This window comes from Sminthopsis crassicaudata, chromosome 2 (assembly GCF_048593235.1).
Source record: "Sminthopsis crassicaudata isolate SCR6 chromosome 2, ASM4859323v1, whole genome shotgun sequence".
NCBI classification, from domain to species: domain Eukaryota; kingdom Metazoa; phylum Chordata; class Mammalia; order Dasyuromorphia; family Dasyuridae; genus Sminthopsis; species Sminthopsis crassicaudata.
The window spans coordinates 138,400,305-138,417,004 of record NC_133618.1 but is presented as its reverse complement, the minus strand read 5'-3'; the positions used below and the strand labels follow the sequence as shown (position 1 = coordinate 138,417,004).

Here is a 16,700-nt window from a genome sequence, read left to right as displayed (position 1 = left end):
AACATTTCATGCTAACTGAGTTTTGTTATTAATCTATAGCAGTCTTCACATTCTTACTGCCCTCCATTCCCACCCTTAGAATTAAGTTGCCATCATGGAATCATAGAAGGTTGGAACTGGAAATCAGTTTAGAATTATCTTTAACAAAATAATTCCCAACTCCCTCATATTACAGAGGAGGAACAGAGTACCAGGGTACCAGAGAAAGGAAAAAAAAAAAAAAAAAACTTTAGAAGATCAACCCAGGCTTCCTGAGTCTGTTTAATCCAACTAGAAGGAATAAAGGGAAAATCAAGCACAACTAGGAAGTCCTGGGAAAGGTGAAAGGTATCATGACAAAGAATTTCTCTGTGAGGCTAAAAGTTTAAATGCATAAAAAACCAGTCATCTAGACAGGACTCTGAAAAATAAACATTATAACATTTTGAAGTTGTTTTTCCTCCATCATCATCTAAGGATATGAAATAATCAGAAGTAAGCAGAACATCCAGGGTTCTTATATCATGCTATTCTAACATTATCTAGTTTATTTTTTTTATTTTTTTTAAATAATAGCTTTTTATTTTCAAAATATGTTCAAAGATAGTTTTCAACATTCACCTTTGCAAAACCTTGTGTTCCAAACTTTTCTCCCTCCATTTTTTTCTCCTCCCCTCTCCCCTAGACAGCAAGCAATCCAATATATGTTAAACATGTGCAACTTTTTAAAAATATTTCCACATTTATCATGCTGCCTAAGAAAATCAGATCAAAAAAGGAAAAAAATGAGAAAGGAAAAAAAAAAAGCAAGCAAACAACAAAACTACATTATGATCCACATTCAGTTCCCACTATCCTTTCTCTGGGTGCAGATGACTCTCTCCATCACAAGTCTATTGGAATTGCCCTGCATTACTTCATTGTTGAAGACAGCCACTTCCATCACAGTTGATCATAAACATAATCTTGTTGTTGCTGTGTACAATGCTCTCTTGGTTCAACTCACTTCACTTAGCATTAGTTCATGTAAGTCTCTCCAGGCCTCTCTGAAATCATCCTGGTCATTTCTTATAGAACAATAATATTCCATAACATTTATACATCATGACTTATTCAGCCATTCTCCAACTGATGGGCATCTACTCACTTTCTAGTTTCTTGCCACTACAAAAAGGGCTGCCACAAACATTGTTGCATATATAGGTTCTTTTCTCTTTTTTAATGATTTCTTTGGGATACAGGCTTAGTAAAGACACTGCTGAATCAAAGGATATGCAAATTTTTATAGGTCTTTGAGTATAGTTCCAACTATAGATCCAGAATGTTTGGATCAATTCACAACTTACCAACAATGTATTAATGTTCCAGTTTTCCCATAACTCCTCCAGCATTTATCATTATCTTTTTCTGTCATTTTAGTCAATCTTCTCAGATTGGCTATACTATCTATATTATATACAGATATGTATTGTGGTGCCTCAGAGTTGTCTTAATTTGTATTTCTCTGATCAAAAGTAATTTAGAGCATTTTTTCATGTAACTAGAAATGGTTTTAATTTCTTCATCTGAAAAATGTCTGTTCATATCCTTCAACCATTTGTCAATTGAAGAATGGCTTGTATTCTTACAAGTTTGAGTCAATTCTTTATATATTTTAGAAATAAGACTTTAAATATAAAATTTTTCTCCACTTTTCTGCTTCCTTTCTAAATTTGTCTGCACTGGTTTTGTTTGTACAAAAGTTTTTTCATTTAATATAATCAAAATTATCCACTTTGCATTTCATAATGTACTCTCATTCTTTGGCCATAAATTTCTTTTTTCTCCACAGATCTGAGAGGTAGATTATCTCTTGTTCCCCTAATTTGCTTTTAGTATCACTCTTTATGTCTAAATCATGAACCTATTCCAACCTTATCTTGGTATAGGGTAATTACCTATTTTAGAAACAAAGAAACAGCTCCAGGGAAACTGGTCAATGTTCCTAAGTCATCTAAGCATGAAATCCAAGTTTCTTGAAACCCAGTCTAGTCTTCTTCCTATTCCCTAAGGCGTTTATCTTGGCAGGATGGAAAGCCAAAGTAATCATGTTATTTAAATAGTTATCAAGTCTCTTATCTTCTGAGACAGCATTTATAGCATTAGCATCATTCTGCTCCAAATGGAATATTTGAGAGAAAGTCTTCCCAAAATTAATTTCCATGTAAAAAATGCATCTGCTATAGGAAAAAAAGTGGAAACAAAAGTATCTGTTCACCAAATGGGGGAATAGCTAAATAAAATATTGGAAAAGATTATGAATCAAAAATACAATTGAATGTTACCATGACAACTATGAAGAACTCACAAAAGTATGGTAAGATTTATATAAACTGATGCTCAGTGAAGCAAACAGAACCAAGAAAACAAACACATTGACTATAACAATGTCGATGGAAAGAACAACAACAACAAAAAATCAATAACTGGGTCCTGTGTAATTATATTTACCAATTACTTTCTTTGCAGAAGTAGTGATTACTATGGAAACTGCATATATCCTCAGACATGCTCAATGTATAGGTTGGTTATATTGAACACGTTGAGGACATGGACTGTTATATTTTTGTCTTATTTCTAGCACCTAGTACATTGCTTGATATATAGTAAATGCTTGATGATTAATCAATCAGAAGGCTTCCCATGTTGAGAAGGATATGTTCATAAAGATATCAATAACAAGTCAAAAAGTTTCTTTAAAATTCATCTACTTAACTAGAAGGCTGAAAAACTGGATGGAGAATGGCTTTAAGAACTTTCTGGTTTTTGTTTGTTTTGCTTTATTCTTTTAGGGAGGCAAACTACATTCCAATGAAATGTTTTTCTTTGTTTTGCACAAAGATTTGATGCATGCCCTAGGAGGAAAGAGAGGGGAGTCTGAAGTGGAAATTAGAGAAGCAAAATGATCAAGAGGGGCTGGGAAAAAGAACTTCCAAATGATGGTGTCTGCTTACTTCCAATTAGAAAAGGTAAAGGAAAAGTCAGGTATAGCTAGAATGCTCTGGGAAGGATTGAAAGGCTCATGTCAAAGAATTTCCCTCTGAAGCTAAAGCTCCCTCAACTACCTGAGAGGCCAGTGATTCTGGAAGGGCCTCAGAAAAATGTGTATCTTAACATTTTGAAGTTTTTTCTTTCTTTTATCACCACCTGATAATATGATATAATAGAAAGTTGGTCACTTGCTTGAAGTTCTAGAGACCAAGGAAAGTGAATGCTTGACAGATCTCTTGAGATTGGGAATTCTGATTACAGTGGCTATATCATTTGAGTTTCTGCACTAAGGTCATCAAGAATATAATGGTCTCTTCAGAGATGGGGTATATTGGGCTGTCTAAAAAGAAATGAATCTCTTGGCTCCAGTTGGAGATGGAGCATGTCAATGCAAATGAAGAGGACCCATGAATAGTCCTTTAATTCCAGGCTCTGAGATTGATTAAACACTAATGCTTTTAAATTTTCTTCACAAGACCTGTTTTGCATCCTTTAAATCACTGTTACTTTTCTCCAACCTCACTCTCCATATACTCTCATTGATACACATCCCTTTCATCCTTGGTTAGAAAATAAGCCTGAAACCTGTATAGAAGCAGGTAATACATAACAAAGCAACCAAAAGGAAGAGTGAGATTGACTTCAGGAGTGAAATGTCTTGAGGGATAAATGAACAAAGAGAAGAAAAATAACAAGGGTAGCACAAAGTTGAATGGATTTTGATCAATGTGATTCCAAGAAAAGAAAAATTAAATACCTCACATAAGTGGAGGTGGGGAAGAGACATAAAATTACAGAGATAAATGATTAATCCTATCACACTTTGCTAGGGGAAAAGCCTTCAGGATGGTGTCTCCTTGGCTGGGAAATTGACTTGCTCAGAGCAAGTCATGGAACCAGTGCCATCATTTACCATCCATACCATGCATTTGGCATTTTATACACACTTCCTGACATGATCAATTATCTCTCTATATGTCTACCTCTTATCTTGACAGTTTAGTTAGCAGCAACTTTAGAAAATCTTGTCTAACTCAAGAAATGTGCCAGTACAAACAATGCTAGCCTTTACCCTGGTCAAACTACATCTGGGCATCACATTCAGTTCTGATCAACACATTTCAGGATTGGCATTGATAATTGGACTGTGCCCCAATCAGGATGGTAAAAGGGCTAAAATTCATGCCATGGAAGATTATAGTCAAAGGAAATGGGCATGTTTAGCTTAGAGAAAGAAAGACTTGAATAGGAAGAATGATAGCCTTTTCCCAAGTACTGGGAAGGAATTAGATTTGTCCTGTGAAATTCCCAGAAGTAGAGGACGAAGAAAGAATGGAGAAAGAAGCAGTTTTAGACTTGATGTAATAAAAAAAAAATTTCTTGTGAAAATTATATTATCCAGGAAAGTGATGAGCTATCCTCTTACAGAAATGAGACAGAGAGGACCCTTGTTCGGGAACCATTTGGCCTAGACAGTCCCAAGGTCCCTTCCACTCTCAGATTCAGAAATTGATTAAACACTAATGCATTAAATTTTTAAGACCTATTTTGCATTTCTTTGCTCTTCTCTGGCTTTACTGTGTGTTTCTCTACATTCTCAGTGGAAACAAAACTAGATTTAATGCAATTGTGTGAGTATCTCTTTTGATCTTCATAACAATCTTGTGAAGTAAGTCTTATAGCTATTATGCCCATTTTATTGAAAGGTTAAGTAATTTGCCTCTGGGCAAACAGGTAATGAATATCAGATACACAGGTCTGTCCTGAATCCAAGGCCAGAAATTTTCCCAGTGTATCCCCCATACCCACACATGTACACATATATCCATATATACATACACAAACACACACCATAGGACAATCTCCATAGTTTCTGATGAAATAATTATATATTATATATTATTATTTATATTATACATTATTAATTATATTTAAGTATTAGTAAAGGGCATTTATTCACTGGGAGTTCTTCATGTCAGTGATATCACAAGTTAGGTCTTCAATTACTAAAAAGTATACAGAGTCAAAGATTCATGATTTTGTCAGTGAGGCAACAGAACAAATTACAACCCATCTTTAAATTAGTAGATAAGTCCTAGAGAATTGTCTGAGGCTCAGAGGGGATAAGTAATTAGTCCTAAAGCTAGTTTGAAAGGCATGATGTGAACTCAGGCCTTCTTGATTCCAAGACCAACAGTCTACCCACTATAGCACACTGCCTATTCCAACTTCCCACTCACCCTCCTCCATTTCACACACACACACACACACACACACACACACACACACACACACACACACACACAAATTTAAGATACAGAGACTTTTAACATCATATCTTACGTATAAATAAAATTTACATATACATGTGCATACAAAATACATACTTATATAATACTACCATTCCACTTTATAAGTAAACTTGTTTGTTTTGTTTTCTAATAATGATGATGAATTTGTGCTGCTTGACTTTTTTAACAGAAAATATTAGCAGAATGGGGTTAGAGATATAGTATGTGGCCACAGAGTAAAGATAAAACTAACTATCTTGCACAGGAACCAGACCCATGACCTCAAACAGGATTCAATTGAGTTGATGGTTATTGATAAGCTGAAAAGGGTTCTTTTTTGGAGATATCATGTTTTAATTATGCATATATATATATATATATATATATATATATATATATTATATGTGTGTGTGTGTGTGTGTGTGTGTGTGTGTGTATAAATAATCTGACGTAATGTTTCTACTTAAATTCTGGCTGCTTTTCTTAAGAGCTAAAATGATAATTTGCACAGGATTCTGCAAAAGTAAGTAAGTGCTGAGATGAACCTACTTTGGTGATGCCTTTTTATTAATTATAGCTGTACAGGTCAGATAGAAAGCCCAGTTAGTTATTCTTGGGTCCTAGCTCTTAAGCCAAAGTATACATTCTACATGACTGAGATAGGGATTTGGTACACTGTGACTAAATTGGTTTTCTGGATGTTTTAAATGCTGATATTTGTCAATTTAAAGAACAAAAGAAAAGCAAAGCTACAAAAAATTATAATGCAAATACTCCCTCTCCTCTACCATGTGACAGTGCTGATTCTAGGATTATATCTCCATTCTCAGTCACATTGCACACAAATTTCTTTTATAGTTGTCATACAACTTTCATCTCTCTGTATACTTAACAGCAAATACTTTACAAATTACTATTATACTCTGTACCAGGCAAAAACTTAGGCTCCAATGGAGAGAAAGGCAACATATTAGATTTGCAAAATATAAAAATGAAATTAATCTAACACATAGGATTTTCCAAAGAAGCAGCCAGGAAGGGATTGGTAATATTGAATCTCGAGCCAACCCAAGAAGCCAAGACACATGCTGAAATTTTAAATGAATAGTGGCATCAGCAGGCTAAGTTAACTTCTGAAATTGTATATGATTTGGATACAAAACAAGTAAATGGTCACACTCCCTCTTTTCTCTCAAAGGCTGCTAAAAATGAAATGACAGACTCTTCTGAACTGCCTTTATTTTAAGGGAAATAGAAACAAACTATGGCAAGGCTAAACCTTCAAAAATGCCTCTCTTGTTATCCAAAAAATTGATCTTTCAAAAAACCTTTTCTGATACTTACTAAATATATATTTACTAAATATATAGACTATAACCCCACAGCTATTGTTCTCTGCCACCTCATCAAACTTGCCCAGTTCTCTTTGTCTGATATCTCCTTTACTCCACTTTCCCCATCTATATTTTACCTATAAACTTTCTTACATTACTCTGTCCAAGCATAACCTATTATCCCCCCTCTTCTCATGCCCCATTTTTAAATCTTTTCTTTGCTCTTATCAAGACCTCCAATCCTTTGTCTTCAGTACTCCCTCACATACAATTATTCCTATTATGATTTTGCTTTGCTCTGCTCCAACCTCAACCCCAGAGTTAGCCAATTCAACACTGTACTCTGCTGTGAATCTAATGACTCCTTGGCCTATCATCATTCTACTTTGATCAAATGTTAACCCTGTTTTGTATTCTCCATCTGCCTCCTCAGCTCCTCCCCATCAGACTGAATACAGCTGCAGGAAGTCTCACTATCATGCTGACTTGATGGGTACATTACAAATTTGTGCTATTCAATCTCTACTGGACCTTTACCGCAACATTTCAGTGCTTTCCCCCCTTCCTAGCTGACCTTATTGCTTACTTTCCTGAGAAACATGAAGCAATTCTATAACATCTCTCTGACCCCCTTCATTTCAGAACTTTAATATTCTCTCTCTCTCTCTCTCTCTCTCTCTCTCTCTCTCTCTCTCTCTCTCTCTCTCTCTCTCTCTCTCTCTTTCTCTCTCTCTCCCTTCCTCACTCCATCCCTCCATCCCTTCCTCTGTCAATCTCTCTCTCTGTGTTTCTGTCTCTTTCTCTGAGTGTCTGTCTGTCTCTGTCTCTGTTTCTGCTGCTCCCTCTCCCTTTTCTTCCTCTTTCCTCCTCCTTGCACCCAATTCTTTTTTTTCCCCCCTGAGGCTGGGGTTAAGTGACTTGCCCAGGGTCACACAGCTAGGAAGTGCTAAGTGTCTGAGACCAGATTTGACTCTGGTCCTCCTGAATTCAGGGCTGGTGCTCTATCCACTGCGCCACCTAGCTGCGCCCCCCACACACCTAATTCTTGACAAAGCATCCCTTCTCCTTACCAAAGTCAGCCTCTCCCTATACATATGTTGATGATCCTCCTCCTTACTCATCTCTTTTCAAATCTTCCATATCTTCTTTTGATGGCTTCTCTATTGCCTTCTTAAATGCCCAAGTCACCCCTATTCTTAAATAGCTTCACTAGATGCTACCATGCAATCTAACTATTTCCTTATATTTCCTCTGCCTCTCTCAGGCAAATCCCTTGAAACTCTGTCTATACTTTCTACCTACTCTCTTCCTTTATAATCTGACTTCCAATTCCATTGTTTGTAGTTTAATCATTTTTCAGACATGGCTGATTTTCTGTGACCCCATTTGGAGTTTTCCTGGCAAAAATACTGGAGTAATTTGACATTTCCTTCTTTAGCTCATTTTATATGGCAAGCAGAGTTAAGTGGCTTGACCAGGGTTACACAGCTAATGTTTGACGTCACATTTGAACTCAGGTCATTAAGAAACATGTTCTATCCCCTGGAGTACCCAACTGCCTCTCTGAGTACAAATTCTTTAACAGCCATTCTAATTCCTTTGTTTTTTTAAACAATCCAAAGATCATTCTCTTTGGCAGGAAAAGTATAAGAGGGGAAAGAACAACTCTGGCTTCTCGTCAAGGTCCCAAATAATAGCTCTATCCCTTTTTTATCTTCTTTTTCTAAATAAAGGTTTAATAAACACACACACACACACACACACACACACACACACACACACACACACACACACACTTTTTGTTATTCTTAGTCTTTCTTGCCAGCCTCAGTTCACTTCTGACACTGTTTTTTTCTCAATGGACTATGCTATGCATTTGTATTCATAATAGGCTACCTGATCTTGCCTCCATTTTCTGTACTAATCTTTTTGGTTAATGAGCACCCTGTATATTTACATTGTTTAATTTATACAACTCCATCTTTTTCTTCCTATCTGTACTTTTTCTCTTTATGTCTTCAGAATTTTATTCTCAAGAGCTTCTCATTCTTCTGCAGAAATTTGGTTTGTGAGATATTATTTATTCTCTCTCTTGACCCTTTGAAGTCTATAATCCTCATATTTAAGCTATATGCCCAACCATACCTGGCTTTTTCTATCCTTTACCACAAATCCTAAGAACGCAAACTAATCATCCAGCAAGTATAAACCAAATATATGAAAAATATCTGTTGTCCAGATTTCAAGTAGTTTGATGAAAAATCCAGAGTAGGTCAATTAATGACTATGACTTTGTCCAATGCTGAAGACAGAAAATAAAGTGCTTCAGAATTGAAATGAAAGAGAGAGGGACTGGAAAACATTTGGGAAACCGCATAGTGCAATAATGATTGCAGGTATTATCCTCAAGTTTTCCTTCTTTCTCTCGTCTCATTTTATCCAATTTGCTGCCAAAGGCCTGTCATATCTACCTTGATCACATCTCTAATTCCACCCCCTTCTCTCCTTTGACTCTGCCACCCCCCTCTTGTACCCTCATGACCTCATACCTGGATTATTACGATAGCATGCTAGTAGGTTTACCTGTTACAAATCTCTCTCTATGCCAGTCTATCTTCCCCTGACCTACCAATGATTTTCCTACGCTGCAGGTCTGATCATGTTATCCCCCTTAATAAACTCCCATGGCTCTCTATTAACCCCCAGGATCAAATATAAAATCCTCTGGCTTTTAAAATCCTTCTTAACAGAGCCCATTCTGACTTTTCCAGGTTTCTCATAGCTAACCCCCTTTCATATACTCTGCAATTCAATGACTCTGACTCCCTTGCTGTCATTCACACATGACATGCCATCACGGTTTCTATGCCTTTTCTCTAGCTGTTCCTCATGCCTGAAACTTCCTCCCTCTTCATCTCTGCTTCTCTGGATGCTATAAAACCTCAGCTAAAGTTCCAACTCCTGAAAAAAAAAAAAAGCCTTTTCCTGACTTCTTTAATTTTAGTGCTATCCTTGTGAGCCTATCTCAAATACACACACACACACATATATCTTTTTATAAAAAAAATGTAATATCTATATTGGTATATATATATATATATATGTATATATATATATATATACATATATATATATATATATACACATACCTGTGTGTATGTAATATAATATATAATACACACATATAATATAAATATATTATATATACCCACACATATGTGTGTGGTAGGGTCAAAGAGATGATAGCATAGAGGAAGAAGGAAGTTCAGACATGAGGAATAGTGTATATACACTGTATACATCTAGTTATATACACATACATACACATATATGTATATATACACATACTATATATATATATATATAGAACATATATAAAAACATATGAATAGAAGATAGATGAAAAATTAAACTTGGCTGAGAGACCTATATATACACTGTTCTATGTGTTACCTCTTGCAATTAGAATACAAGCTCCTTGAGAGCAGGGCTTGGGTTTTTTTTTAATGACTTAAGATTCTCTCTGAAACAAATAGCAACTTTTTAACATCAACATTCTTCTGGGTGATACAATAGGGTTACAAATATGAAATTCCGTAGTCTCTGAAGCATCAACTGTATGAATAATAATAATAAAAAAGAAAGCAAATAGCCATGAATTTATTTTGTTTTTCTATATATGTATATTCTAGTGGTTTAGTTTTTCTTTTGTTCTCAATTGGAGAGTATGAGACAGAGACAGACAGAGGCAGAGGGGGGAAGGGATGGGGTTTTGCTAATTGAAAAATATAAAACTTATTTTAAATAAAAAATTCATGGGTAGCATGAGTACCATAGAAAGCAGTACAAAAGATATTTTTAACTGGCATATAAACCCAAAAAATGGGTGTAGGGGGAGAAGACAATCATGTAGAAAGAGCAAATAATAAAAAATTAACAACCCACATACTATGCTGGAACTCTGGAAATATCAAGAAAACTTAGTACCACAATGGTTAGGTTGTTGTAAAGGATTAAAAGAGTATGAACAGGAGTTCCTCCTGCAGTATATGAATGGACCATAATCTACCTTATCCTAATGTAAACACTATGCCACCAAAGTATGCTGAGAGATAAAAATTAAAGACATGGAAGAAAGTGAGATCGTTTAGAGAAAGGATGGAGGGAGAGAAGATAAATAAAAGAGCTCAGGACAGATGTTTGGAGGACATTAATATGTTGGGGGGGGGGCAAGAGGAAGAACATAGATAGGCAAAGACTAAGAAGAAACAGTGAGACAAACAAGAGAAGAACCAGATGACACTGTAGTGTCAGGAAATCTAAGAAGAGAATATCAAGAAAGAAGAGAGTGGTCAACAATGTTAAGTGTGGCAGAACAGTTAAGAACTATGCTCACTGAGAATAGGTCACTGAAATTGTAATAAAGACGTTGCTGTAGAAGCAGGAAAACATTGTACACGGTACAGCAACACTATGCAATGATCTACTGTGATATACTTAGCTCTTCTCAGCAATACCATGATCCAAAACAATTCCCTAAGACTCATGGTGGAGAATGCAATCCACATCCAGAGAAGGAACTATGGAGTCTGAATGCAGATCCAAGAATATTATTTTCACTTTTTGTTTTATTTTGTTTTTCTTTCTTGTGGTTTTTCCCTTTTGTTCTAGTTCTTTGTTCAAGATATGATTAATATAGAAATATGTTTACCATGATTCTAACATGTATAACATATTAGTTTGCTTGCTATCTTCTGGACAGTGGTGGGGAAGGAAGGAAAAAGATTGGAACTCAAAATCTTATAAAAATGCACATTGAAAACTATCTTGACATGTAATTGGAAAAAAATAAAATACTATTAAATTGGGAGGGGAGGGAAAGAAGTAGCCACTAATTTTAAAGCGGGAGTTTGAATAGATTCCTGGGAATGGAAGTCAGATTGCTAGAGGTTTCATATTAATTGAGTAGTGAGAAACCAGAGGCAATCAGTGTAGGCTACTATTTTAATCATTTTAACAGTGAAGGTAAAGAGATAGAACAATGTCCAGGTCAAAAAAGATTTTATTAAGGACTGAGGAGATGTATGTTTGTAGGTAGGGGAGAAATAGAAAGAGTAAGATAGGGGATAAAAAGGCAGAATGATAGATGAAGCAGTGTCTCCAAGGAGAGCAGAGGGGATGGGCTCAAGTTTAAGTGGATGAATTAGCCTTGGTAAAGATTGCAATCCCATCCTCTGGGACTAGAGGGAAGGAGAGGAATAAAGCCATAGAGAGGTTTTCAGAAATAGAAAAGGGAAGATGAGATAATTCATGACAGAGTAGCAGATGAGGTCACATGTTGAGAAAGAGGGTTGAAATGGATAGAAAAAAGAAGTTTAAAATAGCATTTAATTAAGGCTGGATCTACTCCACTTCTAACACTGTTCCACTCAAGTGTCCCTGTTCTTCAGGACTCGAATGCTTCATCACTATAGGAACCCAAGTAATCTATTTTTTTTTTTTTTGGTGTAAATACCATTTTCTTGTTGCACATTAAGTATTAGATTCCTAAGGTATAAGTAACCTGGGTAGATAGACAGTAGTGCTAACAATTTACATTCACTTCCCAGTGGAACCCAGGTAATCTAAATCGCATAGCACAGCTTTCTAGAGTCTAAGCAACAAGTAACCAAGTCCAGTATTTCTATTGCTTGGATTGGTTTTCAGAACCAAGTGTTAGTGCCTTTCATCTTCTAGGTTACTTGCAACTTCCCAAGCCACTGAACTTGATTTATTACTAGAGATGTAAATAGACACAATCAAGTCTCAGGAAAAACAATAGATCCAGTTCTGACTACCAATCATGGGTTCAGTTATTTACAAGATAGAGGCTCCTGCCTGAAAGGCTGCCATTCCAAATAGAAGATACAGAGGAAAAATAAAGAAACCAAAAGAGAGACCAGGGGATACAGAAAAGACAGACAGACAGATTGAGATTATCCAATATAAAATCATGTCACTACTTGGGAGTCCAAAAGATATTACATGAATAGTTCAGTGATTGTTGTAATAATAATGATAATAGTAGTAGTAGTAATATATTTAATAGCATTAGTACTATTAAAACCATTATATACTATTAGTAATATAATAGTAGCATAATAATAATAAATGATAATTCTTACTAACATTTATATAGTGAGCCAGAGTTTGCAAAATGTTTTACTTATGTTTTCTCACTAGATCCTCATATCAACCTTATAAGAAAGGTACTGTTGTTATTATTCTTTGTTGGAATACACGGGAGCCACCTGACAGTGGCTGCTGAAGATCCAACCCAGAATAGATCTTTTCTTGTGAGAGGATGATACAAAGAGACTGAGAGGCAGTTGCTGCTCTCCGCCCTCTCTGAGGCCGTTGCATTGTCTGATCTCTCTCCTCTTCCCTCTGCCTCCAATTTATCTTATTCCCAGTCCATAATACCTGTGTCAACAAAGGCTGCCCTGCAACTCCTTCAGATGTTATGATCCACAGCTGTGGAGGTTCTCAGAGAATTGATCTGTCTCTTAACAATTCTTATTTCATAGAAGTAAATAAATACTAAAGTAGGCATAAAAATAAAAATTAAGACATGAAAGATAATAAGAGTACTTTAAAGGAAGGGAGTGGAGAGAAGAATTTAGTAAGAAGGCCAAGGACAAAAGTTTGGGAGACATTAACTTATAGGAGGCAGAGGATGAATATGAACAAAGAAAACTGAAGAAAGTCACAGAAATGGGAAATTCCAGGTAATAAAGTCAATTTTAAGGACTGCCTCATTGTTATTCCAGATTATTTTATGGCTGAAAAACTGCAAGCACTCAAACTTTGACATATAGAGAACCAACAACACAATGAGAAATAACGTTACCTGGAAAATAGGAGATTAAAGGGAAATTTGATAACTGTTTTCAAATATTTCTTGGAATCTTGTGTAGAAAAGAAGTGATTAGGAAAAAAAATGATCATTTGGATAGAATGTCTTAGAATTTACAGGGTGTTTCTCTTAGAGCAACAAGAACCCTATGAGGGAGGAAGCCAAGGATAAGAGAAGCTGAGTGCTCTGGCCAAGACCACAAAATTAGTGAGCACAAACACCAGCATTGAACCCAGGTTTTATGACATCCAGGCCAGTGATCTTTCCATGATGTTATAGGGAAATGACCTGGGTTTTTTGTTTAAGGAAAAGAGCACAATGACTGAAAGTTAACCATAAAAAGAAAGACTTGACTTTAAAAATAAAATAAAGGACTTTCTAACTAGAATGAACTAGCAAAGGAAAAGCTGCCAATTTTGATAGGAAACTGCTTTCCACTGAAGACATTCAACCAAAGTCTGGATGACCAACCATAAGAATATTATAGAAGTGATTTCTACATTTGGGCAAGTCTTAACAAGATGGTCTCTAGGAATTCTTCCTGTGCTAAAATTCTACAATCCTAATTTTAATGGTACCAAAGGCAGAATTAATCTTAAAATCTTAGAAAAATAAAAAAAGCCTTGTTTCTTAGCTAAAGGTTAGCTAGATGCTGGAAGTGCTAACAACTGCTGCTCTTTTGTTTTGTTAAGTATAACTAAAGATAATCTAGTTCAATACCTTCATTCATTGAAGAAGATTCCACTTTCTCTCATAAAGTATAATTCCAAGCCCAGAGGAATTAGGATGGACAATTTAGTCTGGGGAAACTTTAATACAGAAAATTAATGACCATATAGTCTGATAATGGCTAGATTTATTTTAATTAAATAATACTACAAATATCTGATAGTTCTAAGATTTAAAGTATAAAAGGCTTATAAAACTAGCCTTTAAAATAAGGTAAACAACTTATTCATGGCCAGTGTTATGTATGTATAAGAGTTTGATAAAGAATTTGTGTCTTATACATATTACCACTTCGTTGAAAATAAAGTCTAAATTGTTATTATTCAATCATGTTCGACTCTTTGTGAGCCCATTTAAGATTTTCTTGGAGGGAGTGATTTGCCATTTCCTTCTCCAGCTCATTTTACAGATGAAAAAAACTGAGGGAAACAAGGGTAAGGGACTTGCTTAAGGTCACACATTTAGTAAGGGACTGAGGTGAGATTTGAACTCAGGAAGATGAGCCTTCCTAGTTCCTAGTCCAGTGCTCTATTCACTGTGTCACCTAGCTTTTAGACCCATTTAGACCCAAAGTTTAAACATTCAATATAATTTTCTGGGTTAATATAATACACCATAGAACAAACATAATTCACAAGCAGAACTGCTGTGGGGACATGGATTGGAAATGGGAAAAGATAATGATTTGATCAAATCTTGCTTCTACTATGACCAGGGTCAGCAAATAGAAAAATTACAAATCTTGGGCACAAGAAACAAGGTAAGAAGGTTCTTTTTCGCAAGCCAAATTCTATTTGGTTGCTTCCCAATCCATCTTGCATCACACCTCTCTGCTTGCTAAAAACTTGGCATATTGCTCAAGAGAATATGGTGGTCCCTATTTTAGAAAAAAAATTGGCTTTCTGGGAAGTGTTACTGACATAGTTGCCTCCACTGTTTCAAAAAGCAGAAGCTCAAGACATCAGAACACCAGCAGGTATGACTCCAGACCCTTAACTCCTAAATAAAATGCAGCCTTTCCTCCTCTTTTCTACTGCCTGAAGTACAGGAATACTTCCTAGGAAATTACAACTTTGCTTAAGGGATGGTACATACAAGTTATGCTTTGTATGAAGAACACAGACTTGGACATCAAGAGAAAGAAACCTTTGTATGGGAAGGAGGAGGGGGAAATGACATCAACTTCCTAATGTATATCCTGTTGAGAAAGATAAACACATAGAAACCAACCAACCTGAAGTTCTGCATGAACTGTCGGAACTTGTCCACCCTCTTTGCCAGGGGCACGATAACGTTGATAAGTGTGTTGGCCATGTTGAGTTTTTCATTTTTTACTTTCATGATGGGGCCAAATGGTCGGAACAAGACAAGTCGTTTGAATTCATGTTTTTGGTCCCCTTTGAACGTGAGTTCATACAAAGTGCCTTTATCCTTTTCTGTTCTGTATATCCCTGTAAGAAGAACAGAATAAGCATTTTAAAAAATTATATATGAATACCTGGCTGCTGGAGCAGCTTTGATAATGGAAAATTAGTACAAAATCAATCTCTCTTTTGGGGAGGAAAGAGAGTTACTTAAGATAAAAAACAAAATTTTAAATTAACTTCATCCTGGCATTTTTCCAGGCTATCCCCCAAGCCTGAAACTCTCTCCCCCCTCTCATCTTTACTTCTTGGTCTCTGGCTTCCTTCAAGTTTCAGCTAAAATCCCACACCATTTAAGAAGCGTTTCCTAGTTTTCTCAGTGCTTTTCCTCTAGGATTATCTCCAATTTATCCTGTATAGGAGCTGTTTTCATGTTGTCTTTCACATTAGATTGTGAGCTCCTTGAGGACAGGAACTGTTTTATCCTTTCTTTGTCCCCTTAACACTTAGCAGTGTCTGGCACTTAGTAGATGTTTAATAAATATTTAATAATTGAATTAACTACATAATTTTGATACATAATGCCCCAACTGAAAATATTATTTAAAATACCTACAATTATGGATAATCCTTAGAAGTTATAAGTAGACAGCATTATATAATGGAAAGAACAATGGATATGAAGTCAAAGGAACCTGGTTGAAGTCCTATCTCTAAAACTTATTACATATATATCTTAGGACAAATCAGCTGAAGTCTGTGGAGATTTAACTAATTCATCTGTGAGGTCCCATCAAGCTCAAATTTATGATCTTGTGACTAAAATATTCATGATTGAACATTCTGGAGTTGGTTTGGGTCTTCTACAAGAGCGTCAGAAAAAACTCACAGTTAGTGCCATTTCTGTCATTATGGGTCATGTCAAAACATAGGAAAATGTACTAAGTTATTTTTCATCCCTAGTGCTCAATTTGAGAGATTCATCAAGTAATAATCACAGTACAGGCTCATTCCTAAGAGCCTTCCTGATACTAGAACTCCATGAAGCCATCCTTGTCCAAAGACATAGAATTTTTCC

At 35.7% G+C, this 16,700-nt stretch overlaps 1 protein-coding gene across 16 annotated transcripts in view; it reads right to left on the bottom strand.

Annotated features, from left to right (window-relative positions):
* The window catches only part of CSGALNACT1 (chondroitin sulfate N-acetylgalactosaminyltransferase 1), a 395,383-nt gene that overhangs the window by 61,698 nt on the left and 316,985 nt on the right, over nucleotides 1-16,700 (bottom strand). For all 16 annotated transcript variants that reach the window (XM_074287440.1, XM_074287428.1, XM_074287425.1 and 13 more), the window contains one exon: nucleotides 15,493-15,709. In XM_074287440.1, the coding sequence (XP_074143541.1) occupies nucleotides 15,493-15,709 (217 nt within the window). The remainder of the gene's footprint in view (nucleotides 1-15,492; nucleotides 15,710-16,700) is intronic.